Source organism: Sinocyclocheilus grahami, unplaced genomic scaffold, assembly GCF_001515645.1.
Source record: "Sinocyclocheilus grahami isolate Dianchi unplaced genomic scaffold, SAMN03320097.WGS_v1.1 scaffold791.1, whole genome shotgun sequence".
Classification (NCBI taxonomy): domain Eukaryota; kingdom Metazoa; phylum Chordata; class Actinopteri; order Cypriniformes; family Cyprinidae; genus Sinocyclocheilus; species Sinocyclocheilus grahami.
Window position 1 is genome coordinate 1,220,982 of NW_015505970.1, and position 11,941 is coordinate 1,232,922.

The 11,941-nt window shown below is 35.5% G+C and overlaps 1 protein-coding gene across 1 annotated transcript in view; it reads left to right on the forward strand.

The window, feature by feature from the left end:
* Positions 1–11,941, forward strand: part of LOC107561762 (collagen alpha-6(VI) chain-like) — a 35,062-nt gene that overhangs the window by 21,927 nt on the left and 1,194 nt on the right. The window contains exons 15-31 of the mRNA XM_016246237.1: positions 626–652; positions 845–889; positions 2,143–2,196; positions 2,338–2,400; positions 2,495–2,560; positions 3,706–3,759; positions 4,597–4,632; positions 5,014–5,079; positions 5,203–5,265; positions 6,093–6,155; positions 7,743–7,805; positions 7,921–7,971; positions 9,053–9,068; positions 9,131–9,769; positions 10,125–10,215; positions 10,590–10,780; positions 10,965–11,135. Coding sequence (XP_016101723.1) covers positions 626–652; positions 845–889; positions 2,143–2,196; positions 2,338–2,400; positions 2,495–2,560; positions 3,706–3,759; positions 4,597–4,632; positions 5,014–5,079; positions 5,203–5,265; positions 6,093–6,155; positions 7,743–7,805; positions 7,921–7,971; positions 9,053–9,068; positions 9,131–9,769; positions 10,125–10,215; positions 10,590–10,780; positions 10,965–11,135 — 1,759 coding nt within the window. The remainder of the gene's footprint in view (positions 1–625; positions 653–844; positions 890–2,142; positions 2,197–2,337; positions 2,401–2,494; positions 2,561–3,705; positions 3,760–4,596; positions 4,633–5,013; positions 5,080–5,202; positions 5,266–6,092; positions 6,156–7,742; positions 7,806–7,920; positions 7,972–9,052; positions 9,069–9,130; positions 9,770–10,124; positions 10,216–10,589; positions 10,781–10,964; positions 11,136–11,941) is intronic.

Here is an 11,941-nt window from a genome sequence, read left to right on the forward strand (position 1 = left end):
AATAATGCCTGGCTCGGAAGAACTGTATGTAATGTGTGTATGACTGCAAAAAAATTGAGATAGTTACTCCTTCATGAGTAAACCCTCCATGAGTAAACTTGTAAAAAAAATGTATTATTATAATTTTTTTTTTATAAATTATGACAGCAAATCCAGGATTAGCTTCAAAGAACCTCACAATCCTGGATCATGTCAAATCATCAACAATAAAATCCAGCTAACTGAGTAATCCACGTATGAAGAACGGGCCCTTGCTTGGAATTTCTGGATTTATCTTAGTATGCAAAATAGTACAGTACTGTATTTCTTCATACACCACTTGTTAATAGAACTTTAATTAAACTGGTACTTTTTCTGTTTTTACTTTCAAGAAGTAACCATTAAAAATAAGATTAATCAACAAATCCAAAATTTTTATATACAAATTTTTTGTTATTTGGTGCAAACACATTTATACATTACGTGTGACTGAATGAATTGTTTTAGGTATAGCATGACTATTACTAACTGCATGGCTAGGATATGTTTATGTCAGCGTTTAATATTCCTGTATATGAGGACGGATGAGATTATGTTTTACAGCTGTGCTGAATAAAGGAAATGTTTTTAAATCTCATTTCAATAGGGCCAGAGAGGCTACACTGGAAATAAAGTGAGTAACACGAGTTATTATTCTATTCACTGGCTGTAACAGTTACTGTTCGGACAAAAATATACACTGAAAAAGACAAAATTATTTTATTAGGGTCATAAGCACAAGTATAAGTTTTATTTGTTTAGTGCTGTTGATTACTTCCCTAAACAGACTGTAAGTGTGTGTGACCCTTTGACCTCTGTCTGACAGGGAGAAGATGGGGAGGATGGGCTGGATGGAGTGGATGGAGAACAGGTCACATCTTTATTTATTTCTACACTTACATTCACAGAATCACAAATGAAAATGAATGTACTATATTAAAATATAACATAAATATATATAAAAACAGAGAAATAGAAAATGTACAGAAAAATAGGACTGATATCTAGATGGAAATCAGGCTTTCGTTCTGTGCAAATCAGATTGAGTCTCGTTTTCTGTTTTTGTGCATGAAAACAAACACATAAGCAAAGTCACCGTTGGTAATAGGCACTTATTTGGATGCTAGAAAGTTCACATACACACAATTCAAAATGCATGAAAATGCAACTATTGATGTCTGATTTATTACTGTTCGGACAAAAATATACACGGAAAAAGACAAAATTATTTTATTAGGGTCATAAGCACAAGTATAAGTTTTATTTGTTTAGTGCTGTTGATTACTTCCCTAAACAGACTGTAAGTGTGTGTGACCCTTTGACCTCTGTCTGACAGGGAGAAGATGGGGAGGATGGGCTGGATGGAGTGGATGGAGAACAGGTCACATCTTTATTTATTTCTACACTTACATTCACAGAATCACAAATGAAAATGAATGTACTATATTAATGTACTATATGTTCTGTGCAAATCAGATTGAGTCTCGTTTTCTGTTTTTGTGCATGAAAACAAACACATAAGCAAAGTCACCGTTGGTAATAGGCACTTATTTGGATGCTAGAAAGTTCACATACAATTCAAAATGCATGAAAATGCAACTATTGATGTCTGATTTTGAAAATAACAGAATTAAAATCCTAAATTGTATTAAATATAAAATTATACCTTCCGTAAAGTATAACATTCCCTCTTTTGGTTTATTTATTTATTTGCCTGTCATGTATGGGATCAATTTTCCGCCAAATTATTGCAGTGACAAATAAAAAGTAATAAGCGTGAAACCAAACTTTAAAAACGCAAGTAAAAATATATTGCACAACATATTTTCAGAATAGCAAAAAATGGTCACGGATCGAAAAATAATAAGCGTAAATCACAAATGTAATAATGCATTAAAAAAAAATAATAAGCATGTATCAAAACTTTAAACACATTTAAAATTATATTGCGCAAAACTAAAATATTAATGCAAAATTATCCGACTTGCACACAAAATCATGTTTTCCTTGGTTATATTTCTCTTTTTTGACCTATGAAACTGCTCAGTCGAGCACCGCATCGTGACTAAATGAGTTATTGAGTCATTTGATTGAATCACTCTGCTCTGTTTCTGTTGTGTGCAGGGTGATGCTGGCCTAAATGGGCTTCCAGGACCTAAAGGAGACCCGGGCAGTAATGTAACTACGTTATCACACACACATTACAAATGCCTGTTTTGTTTGATCACAGCTGTCTACTTATGTATCACTGTTAATATAAACAGGACAAATGTAAAAACAACCCAGTGGCTTCCTCACAGTATTATTTCTGTTATTCAGAACGTGAAGGGTTTCAAAGGCAGTCCTGGACCTGACGGACACAGCGGAGTGAGAGGAGATCCTGTAAGTATTTCTCTGTGTTTATAGTAGCTGTTTTTGGCCATCTAAACTGCCTGACTTGATTTGTCTGTATATGATTCTCTGTTTGTGTTAATAGGGTGCACCAGGAATAGACAACACAATTCCAGGTACAAAAGGCGAGAGGGGAGATACTGGGCTCCCGGTGAGGGTCATCTTTTATACTCCTTCTGGAAAATGTTAACTCAATTTGAGTGACAGAATGTTTCTAACGATGTGCTGTAAATCAGATGCTGTATAATTACATTCATCCTGTGTTATTATGCATGCACACTACCAGTGCTGCGCGATCTAATCTTTGTTTAATATTGACTAAAAAACATCTAATTCAAATGTCCACTTAATCTGTAATATTGGGCCATTTCTTTAAGACAGAAATGCTATAGCCACTGTAATTTCTTGAATATGTGGACATTAAAAAACGTGTAAACTCAGAGTGAGAGTTTGAGCTTTTATTTTGAAGTCACAATGAACAGTTAGCATGTTCAGAAAGATATTGATGTATTCTCCTGTGTTTGTGTAGGTTTATAAATGATTTACCTTACAAATCTGATGAAATGGCGTATGTAAATGAACAAACCAGAGTAAACAGCCATCACATCACATCACATTTTTTTAACACATCCTATAGAATTGTTTTGTTTTGAGTGTCTTTCAAATAATTTTAAATGTATTTATTTTGATAACTGTGTTTGTGTGTATGTGTGTGTATATATATATATATATATATATATATATATATATATATATATATACGTATATATGCTAACAGGTATAATAACATTCCAGCTGAGATCTTTTAGCGAATTTTGTGCAATTCCTTAGATAGTAGTCTACATAACTTGAAGCAGACATAACTGTGAAATCACACAAAATAAATGTATAGCCTTTATTTGTCAACAAGACTGGCAAGCACGACGGACGTCTCCATTTGTTTTATTTGGCTGTCAAAGTTAGCACGCTCACAGTTGTGATTAATTATATACTGTATGTTTAAAGTTGTTATTTTTAACTCCACTAACACATCTGAGCAATTTGACATGACACGCTTGTTGCTGCTTCCCCTCTGAAATGACTTTCCTCCTTGGCTGATGTCACCAATTGTTCTCACTTTAACTTTTTTGATTAAAAAATACCTAATTAAGAGGTTTAATGAAATAGAATCAGGTGACCAAATATGAGAAACATATCAGATTTAGAACGTTTTTTTTTTTTTTCAACGTGTTTCAAGATTATCCGATGTGTGAATAGTATCAGTAAAAGTGTGTTATGACTGTGTGCTGTTGTCAGGGGGACCAGGGCGATGGTGGACCCCCAGGCAGACCTGGAGATAACGGTGATCCTGTGAGTATTACCTGTACTAGTACTGTAGTGGCTTCTAACTGTAACTACACTCTCAGAAAAAAGGTATAAAGCTGTCACAGATGCGGTATTGTAAGGTACAAAAGCTAAAAGGTACATCTTTGTACCTTATTTACCTCTAAAATGGTACATATTAGTACCTAAAATGTACATACTATAACCCTTTTAAAGAGAACAATCCTAGTTTTGTACTTTTTTCTGAAAGTGTATAGTCTCTGTACTATTCAGTGTCACGCTATCCTGAGATAGCTTAATAATCTAATCTTAACACATTTGTACACAATATCATATTGCATTTTAGATTTTACAGGTGCTACAGGAAGATATATACTACCATTCAAAAGACTGGGTTAAATTAGTTTTCTTTTTTTAAAGAAACTGATACTTTTATTCAAAAAGGACACATTAAATTGATCAAAACTGATAGTAAATACATTTATAATGTTGTAGAAGATTTCTGTTTTTAATAAATGCTGCTTTTCAAACCTACTGTTTGTCCAAGAATCCTGAAAAAAGACACCGTATCTTGGTTTGCACACTTTCATTAAGCAACGTAACCATTTTCAGCTGTGATAATAATGAAAACGTTTTCTTGCCAAATCAGCATATTAGAATGTTTTCTGAAGGATCACGTGACACTGAAGACTGGAGTAATGGTGCTGAAAATTCAGCCTTGCATCACAGGAAAAATATCATTTTAAAATAGATTAAAATATATATTAAAAAAACAACTTATAATAAAATTAATTAAATAGGTATAAAGATGTTTTATATAAGATAACAGATAACTTCAGATAACTTCTCAGTGTATTTTGGTAGGGTGCTCCAGGAAGAAAAGGCCGACCAGGATTGCCGGTAATGTAGCATGAAAAAACAAACAAAGATTCTGTTCTATTCTATTCTATTCTACTTGGTTGTGTTTTAATTGAATCTATTTCATTTTTTCTAATATTGTCTGTTCTGATCTACTCTTAATTCTAGCATATTCTATTGTTTCTAATATTCTTGTGTAATTAATAATAATAATAATTATTATTATTATGATTTTGTTGTGTATTATATTAAATCTATTCTGTTCTTTTCTAATTTATTCTGTTTTTCTCCTTTCAATTCTAATATACTATTCAAATAGAAATTCCATTATTATTGTTGTTGCATGTGATATTTATTATATTATGTAATCTATTCTGTTCTGCTGTTGTAATGTGGTAATGGTAAATGTGTGTATCTGTATAGGGTGACTCTTCAAATGAAAAAGGAGACGCTGGACAGCGAGGGATTCCTGGTTATTCTGGACAAGTGGTGAGAACTAGGACATTTCACCTTTATTTAAAAAGAAACGCACAGATAAGAGATGTCCGATGTTAGTGTTTGATTCTATGACCTGTTATACCTCCCTGATCTTTTATTTATTTGTTTGTTCAGGGACCACCAGGTTCAAAAGGGTTCCAAGGAGACAATGGTCCTCCGGGTGCACCTGGAATTCAGGTGTGTATTCAGTTGATTAAACTAGTTGTATGAGGCGCCACGTAGGATTTAAATCAAACTTCGCTTATCAACTCACATAAAACACGTGCATATACACCTATAAATTACTCACATATACATGTATACTATTGGATGTTCAAAAATATATATGAAATACACGTGCACACTAATATGAAATCCATACCAATGCATCTTATGTTAGTAATGAATACATATACACTTGTTTATAGCTTGCGTATACATATATACTTGATGCATGCATACACCTATAGACACTCGCTTATACATATAAACTCGATCCATGCATATACACCTACAACAACACACGCACATACATATAAACTCGCTGCATGCAGACACACCTATATACTCGCATATACATATAAACTTGATCCATGTATATATATATATACACCTATAAACACTCGCACATCAATATAAACTCGATGCGAGCATTCACATCCATAAAACACTCGGCGCATACGTACAAAATAAAATTTACACTGAGATGCCTTCCGTTTGCACTGAAATGTTCACGCACATTCATATATCAAATCACTTGCATATATGTACTGTATATACAACACAACTAAAGCATGCGTCTTTCAGAATTGAATACGTTTGTGAATTTTATTTTGTATGTATTGAACATACAAAATAAACATTGAGTTTATATTTATGTGCGAGTGTTTATAGGTGTGTATACATGGATCAAGTTTATCCTGCGTGGCGCCTCATATAGTTGCATGTTCATGTTTTACCCTTAGAGTATAAAGCATATGATATAAAACACATGAATGTTGAGAGAATCATGTGTGTTTTCATAGGGTCCCTTTGGCCCACCTGGACCTGAAGGTTCAAAGGGAGGTCGAGGATCCAGAGGGCCAAGGGTATGGAAGACTGTTGTATTGAAGTTTTCTTCTTACTTCCTTCTTTCTCTTTTCCTGATTCTGTGAAAAATGCATGAGGTTGTTTCTTCATCGAAACAGATTTGAAGAAGTTTAGCATTACATCGCTTGCTCACCAATGGATCCTCTGCAGTGAATGGGTGCCGCGTATACATATATACTTGATGCATGCATACACCTATAGACACTCGCTTATACATATAAACTCGATCCATGCATATACACCTACAACAACACACGCACATACATATAAACTCGCTGCATGCAGACACACCTATATACTCGCATATACATATAAACTTGATCCATGTATATATATATATACACCTATAAACACTCGCACATCAATATAAACTCGATGCGAGCATTCACATCCATAAAACACTCGGCGCATACGTACAAAATAAAATTTACACTGAGATGCCTTCCGTTTGCACTGAAATGTTCACGCACATTCATATATCAAATCACTTGCATATATGTACTGTATATACAACACAACTAAAGCATGCGTCTTTCAGAATTGAATACGTTTGTGAATTTTATTTTGTATGTATTGAACATACAAAATAAACATTGAGTTTATATTTATGTGCGAGTGTTTATAGGTGTGTATACATGGATCAAGTTTATCCTGCGTGGCGCCTCATATAGTTGCATGTTCATGTTTTACCCTTAGAGTATAAAGCATATGATATAAAACACATGAATGTTGAGAGAATCATGTGTGTTTTCATAGGGTCCCTTTGGCCCACCTGGACCTGAAGGTTCAAAGGGAGGTCGAGGATCCAGAGGGCCAAGGGTATGGAAGACTGTTGTATTGAAGTTTTCTTCTTACTTCCTTCTTTCTCTTTTCCTGATTCTGTGAAAAATGCATGAGGTTGTTTCTTCATCGAAACAGATTTGAAGAAGTTTAGCATTACATCGCTTGCTCACCAATGGATCCTCTGCAGTGAATGGGTGCCGTCAGAATGAGAGTCTAAACAGCTGATAAAAACATCACAATAATCCTCAAGTCATATTTGTTTAGATGTGTTTTGGACTGTTTCCACTTGTAAAAGGTTCTTGATCTGCGCATATTTCTCTCCTGATTTAGAGAAGACCATAATTTAAAGCAATATATTATGGATAGAGGACTCATATTTTAGCAATGGAAGGAATAGTTTGAATCTTAATGATAGATTTGTTTCTGACAAACACGCAGCTTTTCACTTCACTAGACATTAACTGATGGCCTGGAGTGGTGTGGATTACTTGTGCATTATTGTAATGTTTTTATCAGCTGTTTGGCCTCTCATTCTGACGGCACCCATTCACTGCAGAGGACCCATTGGTGAACAAGTCATGTAATTATACATTTCTTCATATCTGTTCTGATGAAGAAACTAACTCATCTACATCTTGGATGGCCTGAGAGTGAGTACATCTTCAGCAAATTTTCATTTTTGTGTGAACTATTCCTTTAATACCTGGTTGGTCTCCAGTATGTTGTGTAGAAGTGCTGCAGCCATATAATGTTGTAGAGCAATTCTGTGCTCCTCTTTTCACACTGTCCCTGCTTGTGTTTAGGGTCCACCGGGTGACCCGGGGCTCAAGGGAACACTGGGATCAGAGGGATTCAAAGGGCCTCTGGTCAGTTGTTGCATTTGATGCATTGCTGACTTGAAAATTATAAAATGCCCATCTTAACTATATGAAATAGTTTTTGTGTGACTTTCCAGTCTAATGTATGACTTTATGTAAAAAGGGACAAGATGGAAGAGACGGGTATGGACCTGGAGGGCTCAAAGGACACAAGGTACCTGTGTTATATATACATGAATTCACTGAAAAAAACAGATACATTCTAAGAGAAACTGTATCAGAACATCTACTACTTTCTGTTTCTAAAAGTGGTTTTATTTTTCTATTTACCATATTTCCTGGGATTTTTTATAATCTGAAACATGCTATGACTTATTTTACAAAACGACTTAAATATAATGCAATTAACATCAAGAGCAAAGCTTTGCACATGAGATTTTTTGGAAAATACACACAAATTACTTTTTTTTCTTTCTTTTGTGTATGTTTATGGATATTCAACAGTGAAGACTCTCATCCAAAACCTACATAGACATCATTTTAAGTAGTCATAGACAAGGTTCTGATGCAAAGTGTAAACCATTCCGAAATGTACGCAGCATTACGCTGCCTCTAAAAATACCTAATTTTGTTCAGATTCTAAGGGAACATTCATTCAAGGTCTAGAAATGCATTTTTTACAAGTTGACTTATTTTAACTTGAGCTCTGTGTTTTAGAATATGGTGTCATGTGTGTCAAATTGCAAAAGATGCAAGATATGATTGTCATGGTCAAACATGTCTGTCTAGCCTATGTTTACGAAGAAAAACAATGAAAAAGCAGTCCAGGAAAATGCAGAAACATATTCTGTGTGAATGGCCCCTAAGGCAGCAAGTAAATCCCATAATGCATTGCAACAAGTTCAGTAAACATTGATGGTGGACGGAGTTAGAGAAATGTTGATTGTAAATAAAAAAAATGCATGTTGTGACCAATATTTGTGTGCATTAATAATTTTGTTTATTAGATCATTATGATATGTCAGCAAGCCAACTTCCTAATGAGAAGTCAATCCCATAATGCAGCTATGATGGCAGACCAAGTTAGAAAAATGTTGACTGTAAACAAAAAACAAAAACGTTTTGACCAATATTTATGTGATTTATTTTTATGCTTATTAGTGTGTTGTTATCTAAAGCAACTTCAGCATGCCAACTCCTTATGTCAATGAAGTGCTCTTTTTTTATGACACACAGAGTTGCTGCCTATCTAGAGTGTTCCGAATCAGTCATTGATGAGGTTCCATTTCTGTTAGGATGCGGCTTATGTAGGTAGGTTTTGGATCATGGATGTCTTTAATTACAAGCCAAGGGTTTTTATTCTCTCTTGCCAGATCGTTGTAACCCAGACCCATTGTGTGGTGTAATCCGGCCTTCACCCCTGCAGATGGATTTGGACATCTCTGTGCTGCTGGATGGGTCTGATAACCTGAACACTCAACAGTATGTAAACACGAAGGAGATCCTGCTGTCTCTGTTGGACCGGATCGGTGTGAGTAGCGAGCCGAGCAGAGCCGACGGAAAAAACAGAGTGTCCGTCTACCAGCAGAGCTCCGTTTACGGCTCATCTTCCATCAATGAGGAGTTCAGCTTCACTACATTTAAAGATCGCAATATCATGAAGAGGCATATTACTAATACAGTGAAGCAAGTGGGCGGGACATCCCATCCTGAGTTTGCTTTGGAGAGGCTGATTACTAACATTATCCTTAAAGCAGAAAGACCACGAAGCAAACGAATGGTCATGGCTGTTTTTGGTGGAGATTCTGAGCACAGCAATGCTCAGCTTGATTATTTGTCTAGACTGTGTAAGTGTCAGAATGTTGTGATGTTTATCCTCATGGCGGGACAGAGATTCGACTGGACACAGATGGAGGAGCTCACCAGTTCTCCTCTGGAGCAGCACCTGGTTTTCCTGGATGACAGAGATTATGGCACACGCTTCGCTTACGCCTTCCTGCATATGCTCCACAGTAAGAAATATTCATGGTTGTGTTTTCATAAGGCCGCTGCGAAAGATCCTGGTCTGGTCTAACCTGTTCTGTTACTGAAACTTGCAGACTTTTTCTTCTGAAAATTAACAGATGCTAACATAGTTTTTATTAATTTTTTATAGATTTTTATTTCAGTTTTAGTTTTAGTTATTTTAGTACTTCAGCAAAAATGATAAATGTAGCCTTCGAAAGTAGCGTAAAACAAGTTTTTTTTCTTTATTAATTTATTTCATTTCACTTAACATTTAAGTATTAGCAATTGTATTTTTATGGCTTTATTTTTAATTTCAGTTCATGATAATAACCCTGCTGTGTATCTGCTGTTGTTTTGTAGGAGGAATCTTACCCCGGTCATCAATACAGACTCGTGATTGTCGTGGTTTTGTGGTGAGGCCTGTTGACTCTGGACCACAAACCACAGAGAGGTAATGTGATTTACTAACCACAGTCTTCCGACATAAAATCAGAAAGGTTAGTGCATGGTTTGTGTGTTTTCAAAACCATTTGGCTGTAGCAGGAGAAGCATTTTCTTTGCATGTTTTTGTGTGTGGCACAAGGTGGTGTGGCACAGTCGGTTAAGCTCTAGGTTTAATGATCCAAAGGTTTTAGGGTCTAAAAATGTTACTGTTTTGAGTCTTTGTACTGTGCCAGAAATGGGAAACCTGGGCTTCATGAGCCATATTTTGTTTTTATTTGCACGTTGAAATACAAACAGATGCTGCAATACTGAGCACTAATTAGCTGTACAGGACACATTCTGTGCTTTTTAATGATATGAATGTGTCTAACTGTGTTTCAGAGATATTCTGCCAACTGAAGCGCCCACCGAAGAGCCCTTCACAACAGAGGAACCATATGAAGAGGAGCAATATGAAGATGTTTATGATGAGCAAAACACAGAACCAATCACTGAACCCAGTGAATATGATGACACTGAACAATTTACAGAGGAGCACAAAAAGGACAAAACGGAGCCCTCAAAGACTAAAGGTGGTGAATCTAGATCTTACTGGCCAATTTAACCCTTGATTTAGCTTTTTTGGAGTTGCACATATCTCTGGCGTAGTTCTGTATCCTCACTCACATTAAAAATGCACAAGCTTTTATGCTGTTTCTCTGACAGAGTTCAGTATTCAGTGCTGCAGGGAATTAATGGAATGTTTGTTTCCAACAGCACGATGCTTCCTTGAGAAAGATTCAGGCCATGTGTGTGGATCGTATATGTCCAGATGGTATTACAGCCAGCAGACTAAGAAATGCATGCACTTCTGGTACGGTGGTTGTGGCGGAAATGAAAACCGATTCTTGACAGAGAATGAGTGCTTTAGGGAATGTGTGTCTACAGGTAAAATTACCAAACTTGCTTACTGATATTTAGGCTGTTCATAATCCATATTTTTTTATTGATGTAAATTCTGATCATTTACTTTTTTATTTAATCCTTGTTTTTAAATTTTTTTTGGTCAACTTGTTTTCTTTGAATTAGCGCAGGTTTTGTCATAGGCCTCACTGATCTGAGCTTATGCACCTCCGTTTTTTGAGTGAAAAAAAAGCATTATTTGTGTATTATTTTGGGAGTTTTTACTCAAAAACTGTGGTGCATAAGCTTAGATTAATGAGGCCTACAATCAAAAAGAAACACAACCTGTGCTAATTGAAAGAAAATAAGTTGATAGAATAAATTCAATATTTGGCAATATAGCACAATGAGAGGAAAACTGGCCTTTTTGTAGGGTGGTCATTTTTGGCCAGGAATACCACAAGTGTAACAAGGTGGGAAAAATAATCAAAATTGTATAAAAATGTATTAAAGGGGTCATATGATGCAATTTAAATTTTTCCTTTCTCTTTGGAGTGTTACAAGCTCTTGGTGCATAAAGAAGATCTGTAAAGTTGCAAAGACTAAAGTCTCAAATCCAAAGAGATATTCTTTATAAAAGTTAAGAGTCAACCACGCCTACCTAAAACGGCTCGTTCTAACACGCCCCCACATGTCTACATCACGATGTGGGAAGATTTGCATAACACCGCCCAAATGTTCACACAAAGAAAGAAGCAAAACTTTTATTCTCGCTGTAGTATTGTTGTTGCTGCCGCCATGTCGTGAAGACGCTGTGTGTTTCATTGTGAAAGCGAAACTACTTTGTTTGG